Source organism: Neolamprologus brichardi, chromosome 16, assembly GCF_056152115.1.
Source record: "Neolamprologus brichardi isolate AB-2024 chromosome 16, ASM5615211v1, whole genome shotgun sequence".
NCBI classification, from domain to species: domain Eukaryota; kingdom Metazoa; phylum Chordata; class Actinopteri; order Cichliformes; family Cichlidae; genus Neolamprologus; species Neolamprologus brichardi.
Window position 1 is genome coordinate 24,019,880 of NC_142119.1, and position 22,341 is coordinate 24,042,220.

The 22,341-nt window shown below is 39.0% G+C and overlaps 1 protein-coding gene across 1 annotated transcript in view; it reads left to right on the forward strand.

Moving 5' to 3' along the window:
• The window catches only part of pde11a (phosphodiesterase 11a), a 45,745-nt gene that overhangs the window by 3,081 nt on the left and 20,323 nt on the right, over positions 1-22,341 (forward strand). Inside the window, exons 3-10 of the mRNA XM_006788442.3 lie at positions 10,881-10,970; positions 11,600-11,740; positions 11,896-11,960; positions 13,609-13,741; positions 15,106-15,181; positions 19,122-19,189; positions 19,282-19,374; positions 20,221-20,271. Coding sequence (XP_006788505.1) covers positions 10,881-10,970; positions 11,600-11,740; positions 11,896-11,960; positions 13,609-13,741; positions 15,106-15,181; positions 19,122-19,189; positions 19,282-19,374; positions 20,221-20,271 — 717 coding nt within the window. The remainder of the gene's footprint in view (positions 1-10,880; positions 10,971-11,599; positions 11,741-11,895; positions 11,961-13,608; positions 13,742-15,105; positions 15,182-19,121; positions 19,190-19,281; positions 19,375-20,220; positions 20,272-22,341) is intronic.

The following is a 22,341-nucleotide window of genomic DNA, read 5'->3' on the forward strand; positions in this document are numbered from 1 at the left end:
TAAAATTCATTCACACTTTTCTTGCACGATGAGAAAGTGTGATCAGATCAAATTTCAAGTGTGCCATTATTTGGATTTCCTCAACCTGCAAAACTAACAGTATTAACACCAGAGAAAAGATTACAGTGTGAACACATTGCAGGTAGACTGTGAAAATAGTAAACCTGCAAACCATCAGCATGTTATAATTTCCATTGCAAGGTGATAATGATAGCGCTTCTTAACCATGGCTTTACAGAGCTGCTAGCAAGGCCTCCAACTCTTGGCCTTTTTTTGTTGTTATTGCAGCACATTGAAGTAAAGTACAGATGAAAAAATAGCCCTGAAGTAATGCTCATGCTTTATGATTCATGTGTGGCATTTCAGGGATGTTACTCAGTTTTTTTTTTTTTGTACATAGACACTGTTTTGTGGCGTTAGCGGCACACAAGCAGCAGGGCTGTAGCGATGCCAGCTGTCATTTTTCATTACCGTCAGCGCTGCAACACTCATGAGTTTACAGTTGCAAAGATTTTAAGAACAAGATCTTTTTTTCTTCATATTGTGCCTCCTTTCGTGTTTTGTTTTGCATTGTGACCTACAAACAGGGAACATTTTTTTTTCCATTCCCTCCAGTTTGTTGGGTGATTCTTCAGTTTCTGTGACATTAAACTTAGAGTTAGCCTCCATTCTGTTTTTAATATTTAAATTGATAAATAAATCTGCTTCATTAAATTACTTTTAATTATCAGATGACACAGTAGATGTACATCTTGGAATTTTAAATGTTATTACAACTGATTAGTTTCTCAAGATCTTGCTTGGCTTCAGTTTAAAATCATTGTTAATGTTATAACACACTGCTTAAAACCCTGAAATTAGTAACTACATCTTAAAAATATCATAATATTTAATGTAGGCCATGCCAGTAGAAGTGATTGGAACCTATTTTGAAAACACTTCCTCTCAGTTATTTTGGCATTTTAAACCTCTGTCAAAATGTATAAAACTGTAATTTAAAGGGTGACTAGGCCATATTACGAGTAAGGCCATCACTAGTAAAATCTGCTTTAAGAAATGCTTCTTGCACATTGAAAAGTTTTTTTCAATGCAATTCATACTTTTACTGCACATGTGCAAAGTTGCATTACATTATGGCTTTATTAATGACTCAGTCCAGAGTACTGACATGATAAAACACCTATTGCTTCATCTCACCAGAGCACTTGAACAAATACTATGCTAATTCATGTTATAAATACAGCAAGCCAAGAAAGAACAAAAGCAAAAAATTACATTAATTACACACATCTCCATCTTTAATACACACGCCATGTTTATGGTCACATTTCAATTCAGGGTTCTTCGAATGCCTAACTGCCATCATCACAATGGATATTACCTTTACATGAACAACAGTAAATATCATCATGTTACATACTGTAATACTGAATGTAGGTCATGTAATGTTGTCACAGCTGTTCTTGCTTCTATCATCACTTGTCATAAAGTATTTGACAAACAACATTAACTGAAGACATCATTGTCCACTTTATTAGATACACCTCTTCAACTGCTCATTAACACATCTAATTTAACATCTAATTAGCCAATCACATGGCAGTAGTTCAACTCTAACCTGCTGAAGTCCAAACTGAGCAACCGAATGGGAAAGAAAGATGATTTCATGTTCATTTCAATGTGGCATAGTTGTTTCTGCCAAATGGGCTGATATGAGTATTTCAGAAACTGCTGACCTACTGGGATTTTTCCACATAACTATCTTTAGGGTATACAGAGAATAGTCCAAAAAAGAGAAAATATCCAGTGAGCGGCAGTTCTCTGGGAGAAAATATGTTGTTGATGCCAGAGGTCAGAGGGGGGTGGCTTTGAGCAGCTTTGAACTGATAGGAAAGGAAAAGTAGCTCAAATAACCAGTTAGCACACTCACCTAAAATGCCAAAGATTTCTGGCTTGAGCCTGAGAGTTGAAACAAATCCTTTGGAGGATTATGTAAGTGTAAAAGGATAATCCAAATTAACAATGTGGATCCATCCAGCGTGGCAACCCTTTGTGAATAGGGCATCAACCAAAAGCCTGCCACACCTTGAAGCAGATGAAGATCACACCCCTTTCAGCTAAGAACAGGAATCTGAGGCTAAAAAACATTACCTGGTGTAATGAGTCACAATTTCTGCTGTGACATTTGAATGGTAGAGTCAGAAGTTTGCGTAAACAACAGGAAAACTTGGGTCCATCATGCCTTGTATGATAGTGTCTGGGATATTTTATGGTCACACTTTGGGATTCTTAGTACCAAACAGCATTTTTTGAACACCACAGGCTACCTGAGTATTGTTGCTGACCATGTCCATCCCTTTCTGATCTGTTCAGATGATCTCAAACTAGCTTCGTGAACACCAGACTTATATCATGAATGTGCAACTGACAAATCTGCAGTAACTATGCAATGCTATCTTGTGAATATGTTTCCAGCACCTTTTTGAATCAGTACCATGAAGAATTAAGGCATATTTTACATGCAAAAGTGAGTGTATATATGTAATCTGATAAACAGCAGATCATTTTTTCTCATTCTGTCTTCATTCCTGAGTCCAAACTGACTCAGTATTTATTATTTAAATAATTAACCCCACTGTCTGAATCCATAAACCAAGTTTGAGTCATCTGTCATTAAATTTTCCCAAGGCGGTGTGTTGGAAAGGGCCGGGGTACTGTGTTAATACCACCAGTATTGGCTGGTCAGACTCTCGCATTGGTTAATGCTTCACTTTACTGCTGAGTAGAATATCCAGTGTGTCAGCAATTAATTTATTGTCACCCCTTTGGACTGCGCCATTTGTGTGATTTTGAATGGTTGCCAATGGCAGCACCATGGGATTTGTGGCAGTGTTGGGGCAGCCAAGTTACTTAAAGATGATTCAAGAGGACGAAAGCAGACTCTCGGATGAGAACCATCCAGGATATTACTCCATCGGTTAGTAAACACACTGGTCAAGTTTTCAGCCCCAGCACAAAGCCATCGCTGTCAGTGAGTTAATGTAATATTTAAATTTCAAGCAGCTGTCAGGGGAGCAACATCCCCACAGTGATCCAGATAGCCTTCTGTTTGTGAATGATCGTTTGTCAGAGAGACACGAGGAGCACGTGTTGAGTCCATCAGCGTGCTTGAATAGACGTAGCAGGAAGGCGGTGAAAAGCCGATACAGCGACTTGTTCTCTTATTGCACGAGCCCCTAAAGGAGAGGAAAGATGAAACATGAAAGCACAAAGGTAGCTGTGCTTTTATTTAAGCGTCAGGTTTCACCGTGGCAAAAATTATCTGTCGTATGTTTTTCCTCCACTGCTGCTCTGCCGTCAAAATTACATCTCCAGACTCGATGCGTTGTTTATAATAGATGCAGATTAGGAATTTTTTTTTTCATTTCCCTTGTTTTGAGTATGTTTCACATTTCGTTAACATCACACTAATGCCTGGGATGGCTACAGCTGAATTAGTAATGAAATGCAATGTGAGCGTCAGAGAACACAGCGAGCTCCCTGTACAGCACAGCTGCAGCCCTGCTTTTATGGAAGACCTTGTAATAAGAAAATGTATCATACCTTTCGAAGCAGATTCCTTTAGAGACATAAGCTTACGTTTATCCTTAAATGATTGTGCTGAAAATTTACAGCATTTTGAACACATTACATGCTTGGTTTTAAATCCCAACAGCCTTAAATTTGTTCTGTTCTGTCATTCAAGATTTGAGACCTTTGGCAAGTCTGAAAATGGTTCAGCCCATGTATAATTGCTGTCTCATTATCTTCTGCAAAGGAATTTGGCTACCGACTTAATTTAAGAGTGCAAACTGACCCCGTCCTCCTATCTCTATATTTTGCATTACTTTCTTGATTCTTGTCTCGCATGCCTTGTAATACATCCGATGTGAAATGTGTTATTCTTGTGAATTAACTTTTATTAATTCTCCCATGTAGGTTCCATCTGCCAGTATATCTCAACATCTGTGTGAGCTGATTGTCAAACAGCAGTCCCCTCCTCACCACAGTGCTCCCTCTGGCTGCCAAATTCCCTGTCAAATTGGCTCAAAGCATTTCAGTTAATAACCACTTTCACACAATTTCCCAATGTAAATCTGCAGCTAAAGAACAAAGAACACAATTTCAGCTTGGCACCTAATTTAAAAAAAAAAAATCCTAGAGGATATCAGATCAAATCAAATGTAAGGAGTGCATCATACCAGAGTTGCTCATTGCAAAGTAAAAGAAAGAAACTATCACAAGAAACCTCTCAAATCTTAGCATGTTGCTGTATTAAACTCTGTGGATACTGCACAGGGGTGACCCACACACAGTAAAAGGAGACCTGCCTCCCCAGCCACTAAATAAACAGTTGATGAGAAAATTGTAATCTTCAATATTTTTTTCAGATGTTTCAGAAAAGGTCTGATTCTGTTCTTTATCCGACTGTCTTCTGACGTTCCAGGTATAATACTGGATCATGTTTATCTAACAGTCATCATATTTGGTTAAAATTAGTCTTCTGTTATGCTTTCTAGGGACTTTGGTTTAACAATTCACTGTGGTATCTACCTTTGATGGCAACAGCAGTGTTAAATATATGCACATTAATTTTTTTATATGCAAGGGAGCCAGCTGCACCAGGTCAGTCTGAGAAGAAAAACTGTATATAAAAGATGGATGTAGATTCTAGGTCTGAAAAGCCTTAAACTTGCATTATTTCTAACATCCAGCAGGGTGCGACTCCTGCAAAAGTCCACTTGTGTAGAAGTTTAGGATCAAATGATACTTCTTAGTTGCTTTAATACCTCATCTATGAGTTTATGGTTACAGTTTCAAGTTTTATATGCAGCAAGATGCTTATTTGGTACATTATGGTTCCAGAATATCAACATAGGCTATACTTTAAGACTAGAGATGGCACAATACCGCTTTTTTATGTCCGATACCGATACCATAAATTTGGATATCTGCCAATACCGATATGAATCCGATATAGTGTATTTTATAATCAATAAAATAGTTTTTTTTTAATATCTTGCTGCATTTTGTATAAGTTCATACTCAAGTTTTAAAAAACAAAACACTAAAGCTATTCTGTTATACCTGTATGCAGAAAATACACTGCACCCAAAATATTTCATAGTTCAGCAATACTGATCAATCTAATAAACTTAAACCTACACCATCCTCCCTATTCTGGTATTTTAAAGAGTACTTAGGGGAAATATTAAACAACCTAGCTAATAGGGTTGCCAACTCCCAGCAAAAAACCAAGGGAACCACCCCCCACCCTCCGCCTCATGATGCTTAATTGACGTAATCAACTTTAATTAAATGCATGTGTAAAACAAATGCACAGAAATCAATTATATTTCTACAATAATTAAATAGATTCAACACCTTTCTTCAACAGAATTGCAGACTGCACAGATGGTACCTTCCCAAAGGAAAAAGTACTATAGCTTACTAACTATTAGACTTAATAGTTACTATATACAATAATGGATTTCTATACATTTTACATCAGATGAAAACTTTTGTTGTAAGATTCAGAAAATTATTTATTAAAAGCTAGACATGAGAATGAGAAAGAAAAGCATTTCTTTGTGCCCCCTTTTCCCTGTTAATGCCCTATCGGCCCCCCTGGCAAAACTTTGCTTGATCCGCCCCTGCACAGTTACCAGCTGTCAGCTACTTAGAAAAGGATCCTGGTGTAGAAAGTAATATTAAATAAATTCTAACAACAGCTTATCAAGCTTGAACGCGCTGCTGTTGTTTAGCGCAACATCCGCTGGTTCCCTCTTTCTGGCGCAAAGTGGGCCAAAAACAAACAAGAGAGACAGGAGTCGCAACAGAAAAGCCGATCAGCTGATCATTGCTCAGTTTCATGATTTCAAGTAGCAACAGGAGAGGGAGGGAGAGAAGAAGAGGCAGTTGCTCCATATATCGGTTGTTAAGCTTAAGTGTTAAGTGGGAATGCTTTACAAACATTCAGAGATGAACTTACACACTTGCTTTACTTCTCTGGGATAGCTTTGTCGGAGAGGAAATGCTGGTTTGGAAGCAGGCAGCTAGGCTCCAAATACTCAACCAGACCACCGACAGGTCTGGCACACCGCAGCCGCTCTATCACGTGACGCATACTGCTCCGACGTGCTAAGGTCATGAGCTGGGTTACGCCATGTCGCAAGTTTTGTGAGATGCTTTTGTGATACGTAATGGCTCGGATTACATTTTTTGTTTCTCTCTGATATCCGATCCAGTAATTTAGGTCAGTATCGGACTGATACCGATACGTAATATCGGATCAGTCCATCCCTATTTAAGACATGTACATGTGACTGACAAGGTGCTGCAGTATAGGCAAATACTCATAATCAGAGGCTTCAGAATACGACTCTACAAAATGCTGGGTGATGTGACATTGGCTACATTCACCTTTTGTATGCAAACTAATCTATGAGTATAAAAAAAAATAAAAAATAAAACCTCCTGTGACTGTGATGTCTGACTTGTTGAGGTCAACATGTCGGTAACAGTGGAACCTGTACTTGTGTCAGACAAATAAAAAGTGTGCAAAGATAAAAATAAAACAAATAAAACATTTAAACTAATTTCCACAGGCAGGTGGAATATGTTGGTTGTATAAGCGGCCAGAAAAGGATGTTTCGAAATTTCTGAATGGATACAAAATCATGCTCTAGGGTTAATTAGTAAATTCATTTCCATTCTGAATTCCAAACTATTAATGATAACTGATTACTCTAATTTTCTCAGCTAAGAAATTAGCATGTGTAAACCACCGTGCCAAATATAGTGGCAGCACACTGATGTTAATGGAGTGCACCTGATGCCTCTATGGGTAGATTTAATCACTAAATCAGCTTTCTGGTTGATGGAACACAAAGTCTATTTTTCTATCCCAAACTGCACTTCAGCCTCAGTGAGTTACTTGTTGCTTGAATGAATACATTTAATATATATTTCTATTTAAGATAAGTGAAGAATCTGTAGTTCTTTTCTTATTGTAAATCAAGATCCATGTAATATCAGGGAAGAGGAGAAATTTTCTTTTTTGTCACTGACTACAAACCTCGTTAAAAACAACAACTGTCTCCTGTTTTCACACATGCAAAGCTTTAAAGCGCAACTTTAAAAGGCAACTAGAAGTTGCTATCCACACAGAGAAATGGAGACAAAAAGTATTGTCTGTGTAATTCCCCTTGATTTCTCTCATTTGAAATTCCAGTTACAGAGAAGGAAGTCACTGAGGTTAGAGGAACTGACAGTCCCTGAGGCGGAGGCCAGTTAGCTTTGTTATTAAACCACTCTTTACTGGTCAGTCCAGAGGTCTCTAGGCAAAAAAATGTCTTGTTTGTAATGCAACCTTGTATAATGGCCTGCTTGACAGAATGTAATTAGAGCAAGCAGTGCTTTTCTTGGGTATGCCTGTTAGTTCCACAGGCAGATCCATAGCCACATCCCCCAAGTCTTGCTCATTAATGAATCTGCTCCTGCTGGGGCTATTGAGTGCCACTGCCTTTCTGGAAGATCATTATTAAAGAATTCCATAGGACAGCTGAAATACATTATGTATGAACTCATTGCTCAGCATCATCTGTTTTCTGCATCTGAAAACAGTTGCACAAGGCACTGGATTATGTATAATGACTGAATGAAGTGCATAAAGTTAATTTACAGATTAGCATGACTGAGTAAGTTTTTGTGTCACGTTATGATTAAATATGTCTTTAATTACAGTGACTTAACATGTAGTTAATGTATCATAACATGCACACCAACAGGACATGGGAGAGCAGAGGATTTCCTCTGCCCTGCAGAGTTTCAACAGATGAGTGACATAGTTTACTTCTTTCAGGCTATCTTTTTAAAATCTATGTATTTCTAGCCATTGTGAATATTAATTCATAATCCCCCATTAATTTACTCCTCAGTCACTAGAGTATTGATGCCAAAGTAATGGGTCACATACAGCCCGAATTTGATCTTGAGTATACCAGGCCGGTAACCTAAAGACGCTACATTCATACAAGACGATGGACAGCCTGAGAGGAAAACACAACAGCTTTAGTTTTTGCTGTTGTAAACTAAAGGCACACCTCCTTGGATTGACCACCTTACAGTAGTTTGACCAGCAAGTCATTGGTAATGTCTTTGGAAACCCACTGCTGTGGTATGGTCCAGTTTTAAGAACTGACGATCTAAATAGATAGTGAAAGAAACAAGAAGTATGTCATTTACCTTTTGGCATTTTTGTAGTAAGATTGACCATGGGACAGGTCTTTATCAGTAGAAAAACCTGTAAAATTATAATTGAGGTCCCCCTTCACATTTTCCAAAGCTGCCCAGTGGGCCAGATTGCAGTCTTTTGCAAGCTCATTCTGGCCCCCGGGCCTTATGTTTGGTACCCTTGGTCTAGAAAAAATGACCTTCTTTGCAATTCCAGATCCAGCAGGACATAGGTTTAATACCACTACATTATCCCCTCTTTTTAACAGAAACAATCAATTTCTGCTATATTAGTGGTACTGATATGCCACTTACCTTAAGAGGGAGCCAGCAGAACATGGGTGCACTGTGGCTTCAAAGGTCAATAGCAATACTCAGGCAAGCTGTAAAGTTAAAACAATGCTCATTTAGTAATAAGGGGAAGAAACTGTGCAGAGAAAATATTCCCCACACCATTATACTACCACTACCAGTCTGAATGGTCAATACAAGACAGGATGTTGCCTGCCATCTGAAGACAACATTTTTGGTGAGCCTGTATCAATTGTAGCCTCAGCCTCCTCTTCGTAGCCAACAGTGGCACCTGGTGTGGTCTTCTACAACTGTAGCTCATTGGCTTTAAGGTTAAATGTATTGTGCATTCAGGGATGCTCTTCTGCACACCTTGGTTGCGGTTACTTGCTGCCTTCCTATCAGCTCAAAGCAATGTTGCCATCCTCCTCTGACCTCTGGCATCACGAAAAAAAAAATCCCAGTAGATCAGCAGTTTCTGAAAAAACTCAGATGAGCCTATCTGGCACAAAGAACACCGCCATGTTCAAGAAATTCAAAGTCACTTAAATCAACTTTCTTCCCAAGACTGTTGCTTGGTTTGAACTTCAGTAGCTAACATCAGGTGGTATTATCACCTCACATGGCAGCAGAAGTGCTGTGAACCGACGGTGTACGTAAAAGAATATTTTCCACGTAGGCCACAGGTACAGGCGTAGTTTTCCACAGAAGGCTTTAGCATTGTGTTCTCCACATGTTCATTTGCAGCTGATGAAGAACTGATAGATTATAATTTCTGAAAGATGAAAGCGATATCCTTGTATCAGTGGCGACAGCTGAGTAACTTCCCATTCATGTATTGTTGTAATGTCCCTACCCTCAGGTCACACTGAAGGCTGGTAAATATTGGTGGGTCTGTTGTGCTGATTGTATTGTTTACACAGCAGCCAGATGCTAAAGATTGACAACTAAACAAAGAGGCAGCGCAAGGAAGCACACAACCTAAATTCTATTGATTTAATGTTATGGGGCTGAGTGTCACACCGATAAGGCCACATTGTTGGAGAACTGCGGTCATATAGAATTCAAGCCGCACGTTCACATCACAGACATATTTTTGTAGCACTGCAGCCGCTTCTTTGCACTTTCTATACAGGTAAGGTGCGTATTGATATTCATTATGAATCAACTGTGGTAAGGAAGCAAGGAATGTAGTTTGACTCTGAACCAGTAATACAATTCAGTTCATACATACCATACATATTAGCTACAGCAATCAGACCACATCAAGTGATTACATTATTTATGTGAAGAAAATATGAGGGAAATAAGGAATTCATGTTATGAGCCCCAAGGCACAGTAAGTCAGACTATTTGGTCAAATGGTAAAATGTCGGTTGAATTGATTTATTTGTCCTAGCAAGTAATAACACCAATGAAAGGCCATTTCTTATTTGTTCCAATTTAATTTAACAGCTAAGTTTTTCCTGGATGAAAATATTACTTGTGTTTTAATTTCCTAATGCTAAAAGAGAAGAGTTACAAACAAGCAAAAAGCTTTGTCTTTTGGTTAAATGTTAAATGTTCAGTTAGTACTAAGGGGACCAAAATGTGCCAAAAATATCCCTCACATCATTAAACCATCAAAACCAGACTGAACCATCACAGGATGGATTCATGCTTTTGTGTTGTCTTACTGTAGCCTCAGCTTCCTTAGTTCACAGGAGTGAAATCTGGTATGTATTCATGTATTGTGTGCTTAGAGATGCTCTTCTGCTTAACGTGGTTGGAATGACTGCTATTCTGAGTTGCCTAATTATCAGCTACGAGCCATCTGGCTATTCTCCACTCATGTCTAATATCAAAAAGGTATTTTTGACCAGAGAACTGCTGCTCACTGGATATTTTCTCTTTTATGGACCATTCTACCAGTAGATCAGCAGTTTCTGGCAACAACAATAAAGCCACATTTAAACTTAAATCACATTTCTTCCTGATTCTGATGCTCGGTTTGAAATTTTGCCCATGTCTTCATATTCCAAAGGACTGACTTGCTGCCTTGTGATTGGCTGATTAGATATTTGTGCTAATGAGCAGTGGAACAGGTGTACCTAACAAACTGTCCATATAAGTCAAATGAGATTTAATATTATATTGTATTTTTTTATACAACAATAATGTGTTATTTGTGGCATACTTCCTACTTCAAATGATGTTTCATGAAATCTTACAGTTTAGTTTCAAAGATTAAATGTGGGAGCTATGTGTCTCATCTCAACAAGCGCTTCAAACCTGTTGCCTTATTTAGTCAGCAAATCTGTTGAATATGTCCACAGGTGCTGCAGATGTACCTGCCCTTCTGTGGTATTGCAATCTCCAACGCCCAGCTATTTGCCGCCTCAAGGAAGGAGTATGACAGGAGTCGGGTAAGGGCAACAGGGCCAACCAAGATAATAATCCCCACCTACCCCTAGGATCAGCGGTACTTCCTCCCCCCTCATGCTGACATTGAGGCTGAGTATTGATCAGCAGCAGCCCACTTGCTGCCACTGCAGTGGGAATCTCAGAGCGGCATGCAGCCCTGTCTGGACATTTTCTGTGGACCTGTGGAGGGGGATGGGCACATATCCAGCAAGGGGCCTGGTTCATGATCTAAATCTCTTAGGGACCGTTAAGAGATGCACTAATTCATGTCACAGGCATTGATCTGTGATGGAAGAGAACATAATGAGTGCACAGTTCAGTGAGTAGAGAAGAAAGATGAGGAGAGCTTCCTTTACACCGCATGATTTTTATGTGCTTGTGTATTAAATTCGATTGGCACTCGCTAAGATGAAGGGCCTAATTTTCTTTTATTGGGCAAAGTAATCATATTATATCATGCTGTTGGTTTATGATTTAGAGATAATGATAATAATCAAGTTTCAATAGCTGAGCGAGGCAAAACATCTTTATTCAAAGGGTCATCACTATTACCTGTTGACAGATTGTTTTATTCAGCCTTGGATTGTTGGGAATAATGCCAGTGGTAACGTTTTCTGTCACTGGTCTTTAGGCACTCCTGGAAGTAGTCAATGACCTGTTTGAAGAACAGACTGACCTGGAGAAGATTGTCAGGAAGATCATGCACCGTGCCCAGACACTGCTTAAGTGCGAGCGCTGCTCTGTTCAGTTGCTGGAGGACATTGAGTCACCGGTACTGTTTTTCTCTCTGCTGTCCTGTCATATATGTCAATGCATTTGCGCATGTGCGTTCTTGTTGTTTTGTTTTTTGTTTCCCCCCTTTTTTCCCAGTAAATACTTTGTATGTCCATGAGCTGTTGTGATTAACTTCCCTTTTGCATCTTTCAGGTTGTAAAGTTCACCAAGTCGTTCGAGCTGCTCTCCCCTAAGTGTAGCGCAGACACTGAAAGCAGGTATGTTCCATTCAGAGCACCTCGGTAACATTTGGCCTGATTAAAAAAAAAACCCTCATACCCCCCCCCCCCCCCCCCCCCCCCCCCATAATTTTCCCTTCCATTTCCTCACTCATCATACCATTACCCTTCTCATTAAATAGTCATATCTGCAACATGGCACCTGTGCATTTGGCATAGAGCCTTTTTGAATCTGCAGAGCGTCCATCAAGGACAGAAAAATATGTATAAAATCAGACTATTATGTAGTGCTGTGGGAGTAATATGCTGATTCTGAATAGAAGGCATACTGTGGGAGCCCTGCTTAATTGGGTTTTGCTGCTTCTCTCTACAGCTAGGCATGGCTGAGTGGAGAAAGAGAGGTTTAATATTGCGTAGGATGTTTATGGATGAAAAAAAAAAAGGCTGAAAAGGAAGACAAATTATCCCCCCAAGTCCTGCACTTGCTGTAACTGATATGGTCACTTTGAGGCAGTAGTTACAGTAACTATAACAGTAATTTAAAAATATCATAACACAAGAAATACCAATATTAAAAAATTAGCGATGATGAAAGAAATTTTCAGCCGCTAGACTGGGAAATGCTTTCTTTCTGACTGCACGCTCCTTTCCGATATGTGTTGCTACTGTCACATTTTAAATATGAAGCCAGTTTGTAAATAAAACTGCACAAATTCCTGAAGCATCTCTTTCTAAAGGTTCACATCTCAGTAACAAGAGAGCTAGTGAAATTTATGTGTGTAATTAAATAAATGCATTCGGTGACAAAAGGTGAGGATACTGTAAGATTTCTGATGTGCCTAAAATCCCCAGTTACTCCCACAAGGACAATGTTCCTTTATGAGAGGGATGAACCGAGGAAGACAGAGAGAGAATTAGGAGAGAAACATAGTAAAAAAAAAGAAACAGGAGGTAAGGCAGATTGCCATCACACCCACGTGGTTTATTACTGCTGTGCTGTGGTTCCACATCTACACACAGCTGTATCGCTAGATCAAAGGGATCCAAAAGATCTGACATTTGTGTCGTTCCGTCTTTTTTCTAACCTTAAAAGACAAAATGAGCCACACTGAACATTTACTTTGGCATATTTGAAAGTAAAAACTCAGTGATGGCACCCTGCAATAAGATGTAAACAGTCTGAATAGTGATGCAGGTGTCTGGCAGAGAGTGGGGACACCGTCTAATCAGAAAATAGCTCATACTGTATGCTTAACTTTTCATTACTTTCATTACTTTTTAAAAATCAAATAACTAAAAATAACATTGTTTGCTTATTGTAACATTTCTAAATCTGTATAAAGGGGGTCTGACCTGTGCTCATTTCCAGCTCCCTGTTTTATTCTTGGACTCTGCTGGAGCAGCTATGTGTGAATCACAGTTCATATTAATCCTTTATAAATGTATTCTACACTGGCTTGTTCCCCGGCTTGAAACAAGTTGTTTTAACTACATTACCTTTCCCTCTAAGCCAGCTTGTTTCTGAAGGTCTGAACAGCAGTTTTTTGGGACTGAACCTTTGAACCTTTAGGTCACAAGGATTCATTTCACATATCCTCACCTCATCTCACACAGTCTAATTAAACAAATCTGGTTGAGAACTGGTTGAGTCTTTTGTCATCTATCTTGTTTTTTTTTCTGACCATAGTTTCAAAGACAGCATGGAGAAATCATCTTACTCAGACTGGCTCATCAATAACAGCATTGCGGAGCTGGTGGCTTCCACAGGACTGCCTGTAAACATTAGTGACGCCTATCAGGATCCTCGCTTTGATGCTGAGGTAACCACACAGTAACATACTTCCTAAAATTCACATCACTAGGATTAAAAAAAAAGGTGAAATGATTTGTGGGACTTGTATGAAATACACCTGCTGTGATTGTCTTGCATTGTGATATGTTATATACAACGTGAATTCAAAAAGCTGAGACCAGAAACATACCTGATTTAAATCTGCCCACTGTGCTCTTCAGAGTCGTTTCCTTGTGCACTTCTGGCCTTTTTCACGTGGCCCTGCTTTGTTTGGATAAACCTGTTTTGACCACTTCTCTGTCCTAAAGATATCTTGTAACTCACTGTTTCAAAACTTAAAAAACAGAAGGAAGTTGCAGGGGAGCCAAAACTGCCAAGTAGGACAGGTGGCAAACAGTGATTTTGTTTTCAAAGTTTCACAGCATTGTGAGCAGTCATGCGATGGCACACGCCACATGTTACCTGGTCTGAAGCAAATTTTCTACGTCAGACACTCGAAGACATTACAGTTCTCCAAATTGACAATCTGCTGGGACAAATACATGGCTATGTTGCATATATGTATGATGGTTTCCTAATAATTTTCACATTAAACAACTTTACTTTGAACTCACGTTTAACCTGGATTCACACAATAGTGAAGTGCTCATACAGCTCATACAGATTAAACTGGCTGCCAGTTTTTTGAGCTGGTGAAGCCTCTTGAAAATGTCTTTATAGCTCTCTGCACACATAAACGTACATTTTCCAAAGCTATTCTTTCTCATTGCAGGAAATGCTCTACTTAAGACACTTTCACACTAACTGAAATACTCCGTTGGGTTTCGGTGATGGAGAGTGTAGCTGGCGGGTAAAAGTCTGGCTAGTGTCCAGCTGAGTGTACATACTGCACTTGATCTTCCAAACAGAAGTGTTCTGTCAATGCCACACTTACAATAAAATCATATTCTTAAAATCAGTCTCAAATGCATCAGTTTAATGCAGTAGCCATTCAGAATAGTTGTAATCTGTTTTAAATATTAAAGGCATTTGAGTGCACATCCTCTGTCCATGTCCTTGCCCCAAAGTGGAGATTTTAAAGAAAGTGATTCAGAACTATTTCAGCAATAGCTATAGACTTATGGCTTATAGTTATAAACTTCTGTGCAGTACATCAGTTTCACGTTTTATATTTGGACTATTTTAAACTGCACTGTATAAATAAAGAATAATTATAACTACAAGCAAATTTAACAGGTTTTTCACCCATTTTTTCATGATATTGATGAGGAAAAAACCCCAAAACACTGATCACATAAGAGAATGAAAACATTTTAAATAAAGTAAATAAACATTTATTATTTACATTTTATGTAGAATAATTACAATGTTTTATTCTCCCACTTTTTGCAGGCAGACCAGTTCTCTGACTTCCATATCCGCTCAGTGCTTTGTGTCCCTATATGGAACAGCAACCACCAAATTATTGGTAAGTTAATACACATAAAATCTTCTAGATTCTCAAATTCTTCTGTTTAAAAGTTTCTGGTGTGGCTGAATGACATTAGATACTAAAGGATGTCTTTATGCACTTACTAAGGTTCTGGATAGCTTCTGTTGCCACAAAGGAATGCAAAATGTCCTAAAATATCATTTTAAAAGTCATTTGTAGAAGGGTCCCTAGCTGGAACCAATAGCAAGAAGTCAAGCCATAAAACACCACCACATTCCACATACCTTTGGCTGCATGTTGTGTTCAATTGCAGTAATTTCATTACCAGTAATACTGCACAGGCATGCACCTTTTTGCTGCATAAGGCAGAGAATATAAGAGGGGGAGGGCTTGAAAATTTGTCCAGCCGAGACTGCATGATTAACTCCATGCTGCACCATCACACCACACTTAGAGGTGGTTCCCTTCTTCTGGCAGCGTGCTTTGTGTTTGTGAATCAGCCCCAGGCTAACACCACACTGACACTCTGATAAATCATTGATCTCTCATCTGGCTTTGGCGCTGGATATTGCAAGGAGGAGCGACGATAGCTGCTCTATTCAGTCCACTGAGATCTGACGCGGGAAGCCATTAGTTTTATTTGAGTGCAAAGTGATCAGCATATCTGGTGCAGATGGTTGGTAAAGACCTGTGTGCATCTTTGCGTAGGTGTAAGTGCATTTGTCAGGGAGGGGAGAGGAAGAAGAACAGAAAGAGTGAGGAAGAAACACAGTGTGTGGGTGGCACCTGAGGATCTGGAGTGAAAAACCATTACACAAACAAAGCAGCAGAAGATGAAATTCTTATATCAAGGCTACATTCAGCTAGAAAAATTAAAGCCCTTGTGTCATCCGCAAGGTTCCAGCAGACTCATTCAAAATATAAGCAAAATAAATGATGATTAATGAAATCCATCTTAGCATATTATGCATCATTGAAACTGACTTTAATAAAAGCAGATGGCTCACCAGGTATTTTTAATGATTTATTTTCCTGAATTGAATGAATATCTTTTTTTTTTTAAAAAACCAAAACAATTATTTTGCTATCCAGATAAACAGAGAGAACAAAACATTTTTTTTTATTATACTTAAATCCCTAGTCCCTTTAATGTAGTACACTGTATACACTACCTATTTATTTGTGTAGTATGTGTTTTGACAGCGTAGTTTTGTCTGAAGTCTGAATCATGTTTGTAGCACCTTCCCAATCTTAAAATGCAAAAACCACAACCCAACAGTTCTATCCAACTTTGGACCAATTTCTAAATTCTTTATTTCCAAGGTTTCTTAAACTCCAGATCTTTTTAGACTGAAACAGTACTAATGAAGTATTTCGATCTGGTTTTAAAGCACATCACAGCACTGAAATTGTACTTTTAAAAGTGTATTTACCTTTTAACCATTGCTGACTCAGGGTATTCTGCTATTTTTGTGTTTTTAGACCTCAGTGGTGCCTTTGATGCTGAAGATTATAGTATCCCTGTATTTAACTGGGAGAAGCGTTTCAGTTTATGTGGGGTTCCTCAGGTGTCTGTTCTTGGCCCAAGTTCAATCATGAGAAAGTGTGGCCCCTCACTTCCTTTTTATGCAGATGATTCTCAAAATTAAATCTTGATTTTAAGATTTTATTCTTAGTTTTTTACCGAGTGACAGGAGAAGGGAGCCGGAGATCGACAGACGGATTGGTGCTGCGGCCGCAGTGATGGAGATGTTGTACCGGTCCATCGTGGTGAAGAGAGAGCTGAGCGTAAAAGCGATGCTCTCAATTTACCGGTCCATACCCTCGCCTATAGTCACGAGCTGTGGGTAGTGACCCAAAGAAAGAGATATAAGCGGCGGAAATGAGCTTCCTCCGAAGGGTGCCTGGACTCTCCTTTAGAGATAGGGAGCCATCCGGGAGGGGCTCAGAGTAGAGCCGCTGCTCCTCTACATCGAAAGGAGCCAGTTGAGGTGGTTCGGGCATCTGACAAGGATGTCTCCTGGGTGTGGTATTACGGGCATGTCCCACCGGGAGGAGGCCCTGGGGTAGGCCCAGGACACGCTGGAGAGATTATATCTCTTGGCTGGCCTGGGAATGCCTTGGTGTTCCCCCGGACAAGCTGGAGGAGGTGGCTGAGGAGAGGGAGGTCTGGGCTTCTCTGCTTAGGCTGCTGCCCTGGCCCCAGATAAGCGGAAGAACATAGATGAATGGATGGATGGATGTTAGTTTTTAAGTGTTTGTCTGGGTTGGTGCTGTGTACCTCACTGATTGTTCGCCCCTGCATGCTCCCACTTTACCGGTGGGGTCTGGTGAACAGATGCTCCTAGCTGTCCCGAGGTTCAGAATAAAACATGAAGCCAATTGGGTCTTCACAGAAGCTGCTCCTAAATTGTGTAACAAACTGCCTCTTCACATCACATCGGGATCTCCCCAACATTAGAAACTTTTAAAGCTGCTTGAAAACCCACTTTCATACTTTTGGCTTTTAAACCAGACTGAGTTTTGATTGCTTTTGATTTATATTGTTTTATTATTTCAGCCGCACTTACAGGATCAGCTGTTTTTTTAAAAACTGTTTTGTAAAAATAAATCTGACTTGACATGATTCCACTTTATAGAAAGTTGCCATAGACTCAAGTGCTCATTGCTGCACTGTGCTTGTTTCCACCTTTTCTGGGATTTTTGCATTGGGTAGAAGATTTGAACACATCTGTTATGGTACAAAGAATGGGCACAGGCGCTATCTCCGCATCTAAAACTGTAGCAGTTCATTAATTTGTTTCCATTTAGCATTTAGCACTAAAGGCCTCCTTCTCCTAACAGTTATTCATTTATTCATTTATTTTTGGGGATGTTTTCATTCAACTTCTTGACCAGCAGAAACTCTTTGTTGTAGGTAAATGTATATAAAAAAACTGGCATTATAATTGCTGTTCTAAGCCAATCAAGTGGAGCTTTGATTTAAAATGTGCTTTCTTAGAGGGATAGGTTAACAGTGCTCTGGTTGCTGCTTCACAAAATGTAACATTGCTAGTTACTGGATGAAGATGACTTTGAGTTTAGGTTAGTTCTTTGATACACTGTAATTCCTCCTGGATTAATGTAGTGCTGAGCTGGTTGCAGCTCTTGTCTGGCCCAATGCTTTGTGAAGCTCTAAGCAAAATTTGACACCACCAGAGTAGTGAATAAATTGCACGGTACAGTCACACAAGACCACAAGTCGTTTGCGTAAAAACCTGTATTAGTGCTGTGATCATTGTGATAGTGTGTGTGTGTGTTTTTTTAAAATGAAACACTTGTGGCACTAGGAATATAGCCTCGTTAAACCAATTAGCTTGTCTATGCTGCAACTCATCACAAATTACAAGCTCAGTACAGAAGTAGCAAAATTAGATTTTAGAGAATGTTTGCCATGCATTAAAAATTTTCATTTTGGCACCAAAATGAAAATTGATCATAGTTGCATTGTAAATTCTTTTCACACTATTCATTGAAATGAACACATAATCCCATTGACAGGCTTCTTTCACCTCCTACAGATAAATAAAAATTGTAATGATGTGGAAATAAGAGTTGCTGTATTAATTGGATGTTCTCCTTTATTACCGGAGTTCTTTCTGTTTTGATTAGACAATGAGAGAAGCCGTCTAAAAAGGAAAGACTGCTTTGTTAAACCCCACTACACGGTTGTGGAGAATAACTGGATTTTCAGTCAAAGATAACATTATCTATTTTGCAGCTTCAGCACTGTTAAACAATCATTTTCTTCTTCTGTTTTCACTGATTTCCAAATGTCTAACACAGGAGATAGCTGCACTGCAGACTTTTGTTTCTAAACCACATTTATGTGCACTATTGTTGCCTCTTCCCTTAATTTTCTTTAATAATTCATAATATTGATCCTGATACTAGTCTGCTATGCTGTTGGTATGGGTAAACTTATTTTGTGTAACAGGTGTTGCCCAAGTGCTGAACAGGCTCGATGGGAAACCCTTCGATGATGCAGACCAGCGTCTTTTTGAGGTATTACAAATGCTTGTGTATTTTTTTTTCAGCATTAGCAATTCTCTAAACATTTTGGAAACCATGGGAGTTTCTCTGTTTTATCCTTTTAGGCATTTGTGATCTTTTGTGGACTGGGCATCAACAACACCATCATGTACGACCAGGTGAAAAAGTCTTGGGCCAAGCAGTCGGTGGCTTTGGATGTAAGAGCGTGTTTTTTGTGTATCCACTTATATTTGTAAAAACACTGCTAAGCAAACTGCTTGACGTGTTTACTTGTGCTTGTGAGTCTTCTGTATTTATTTTTCTGTTTTATTCACTATAACGGCATCTTTACTTTACGTTCCGATCAACATATGCTCAGGGGTAACACATTTAGCCAGAAGTCACAGCAAACAACAGCTGCTACATGGAAAACGTAAACTCCCTTCCTACTTATTCTCTCTCAGTGGTCTTTTGTTCTTGGCTCCTCTTTTTTGTCTCATATTTCCAGAAGAATGTACGCATTAAAAAAAAGTGATGATCTCTCTTTGTAGATAACCTTCTCACAAAGGTTTTATTGAAAATTAATGAGAGGCAGTGAAAAGCAATCCCTCATCTGCCCCGCGGTATGAAGCCATTCAGCACTATTCAGCCTTTACAGTATGTCCTTAGATTACAATAGGGAGCTTTCAGGTGCATTATGGTAGTTAGCACTGCTCTTTCCAAATAGGACAAGTAGAGAATAGAATTGAGACACTGGGTGAACTAAAATGTTGATGCACTGCGTCTGGTAGCACTGAATAAACATGATCAAATAAGCAACTGCAGGCCTGTGCAAAGTATTTCTCTCGGGGAATGAGCGGAACATGGCGATGGAATCAGCGCTGACATTGCAGCTCTTGTAAGCTGTTCCAGATGTGAGTGTTACCGTCATCATCTGGATGATCCACTAAAACGTACAAACGGGCAGTATTTTCAGCTGCAGCAACAGCTGGGCGTCTTGTAGAGCCTTACTGGTAAGGGTTTAAAAAAAGTACACTGAGTGACACTGTGCCATCATTTTGCAGGTTCTGTCGTACCATGCCACTTGCTCCAAGACTGAAGTTGACAAATTCAAGGTAATAGATGTTCACTGTTGTTCACAGTAGAAACTTTTGGTTTTTTTTCCAGGATTTGCAGATGTGGCACAATCAAGTTTTTATATTTTTATTTTGAGTTTTTTTTATATATATATTTTTTTGTGTTTTTGGAAAAACACAAAAAAGGAGGCACTGGTGCAAATTGGCCACTGCACAAGAGAAGTTAGCATGCTGTGCCATATCCTACTCATTACTTGCAGCTACAAACTGAGCATTTAGTATGGCTAAATAAACCTGATCAAAAACGTATAAGGTATTGGAAGAAAGCACCACCTTGTAGGGTATTCTTTTAATGAGAAAAAAATTGACTAAACCCCCTAAAAGCTACTAAAATCCTGTTTTGAAGCCTCATTTTAAAAAAGATGGTAGCTGGCAAATTAGTTATTGGGGGCTAGACGTCGAAGCTGTTCACAGCACTTGAAATGGCTTTGTCGACAGTGAGCACTGATCTGTTACTCACATTCTTTTGGCTTGCATTTAACAATGGGTTGGCATTAAGGCTACAGCTGGTTCAGTTCTTCTCTTAAGGTGTCAGTTTTTCTTATTCTCTGCCCCTGTTTCTTGTGGGGTCCCTCGGGGGTCTTTGCACTTTTTTCCATTTAATAATAATATTAAGAGATATAACATTGCCTTTCATTTCTATACTGATGATTTACAGCTTTATCTTCCAGTAAAATATCAGGATTCCCTATAGCATCTACTTGACTGTCTTGGAGACAAATAAGGTTGGCTGATTAACAACTGCTAAAGCTGTTAAACAATGACAAAACTGAGATTATCATTCTGATGATCAGGAAAAAAAATTATGTGTACCTTTATTACTTCACGTCTGGATTAATCTTCCCATACGTACGTCTGCAGATGGTGCAGAAATCAGCAGCAAGACTGCTGACTGGTACTAAGAAATATGAGCACATCCCTCCAGTCCTGGCCTTGCTGCATAAGCTTTCTGTCAATTTTAGAATCCAGTTTAAGATTTTGCTGGTTGTTTTTAAGGCTTTTAATGGGTAGATCCCAGTTTATATCACCAATCTCATTCATTTTCCATCAGCTCCCAGGTCTCTCAGGTCCATTGGTAAAGATCTGTCATATGACCCAAGGTCATGTCTCAAACAAAAGAGGGTGACAGAGCCTTTGTAGTCACTGCTCCACAGTTCTAGAATCAGTTACCGATTCACATAAAAAAGTCCTGCATCTCTGCTTTTAAATCTAAGCTCACAAACCACCTTTACTCTGGCCTTTCCTGCCCACTAATCTCCTATTTACGGTTTCTCCCCTCTTGTCCTGTGGTTGTTGTTATTGTTATGTTGCTGCTTATTTCTTTTTAATGTAATTATGTGCAGGTGAGTGTATACAGGTATATAAACTTTGTACATCACGAACCTGACGGCTAGCATCCACAAGCGATCATATTGGCATCCGATTATCCAAAAAATTATCCAATGTCTACAAAAGTTTGTAGAGATTGGTTAACTTTTGGAGTCACTGTTTAGTGGACATTGGAGGAAACTATTGAGGCCAAAGCAAACAATCGCAAAAGCAAAGACAAGAAGTAAGACAAGAGAAAAGGTCTTAAGGGAGGCTTCTTGATGTCTGTATTGGTGCAGCTAATTACCATGATCTAATGTTTTGTTCTTCTAAATGCTGTCCTTAATTAATAATAATAAGACAATAATAATAAGAATCAATAATTAATTAAGACATATGAAATAAAACAGCAACATTAGAGGTGTATTAGGATTCTGCTGCATCCCGATTTCACAAAAGTTTGATCTAAGATAAACTTTTACTGATACATAAAATGAAAGTTTTTTCACAGAAAGTTAAGATACTCACAATGTATTCGGTTTCCTCGTAGGTGCTTTAACTAAGATATATATTTTTCTAATTAAATAACAATTTCTTATTAACTTTAATGAGAAGGGGAAAAAAATCTATGGCAAAAGAGATAAATTATTGGCAGACTTCAGCTTCAAAAGAACTGCAGCAGCGCACAAGCAAAAATAGGAGCTGAGAAGTCCCCTGCGAATTTAAACTAATTGTGGCATT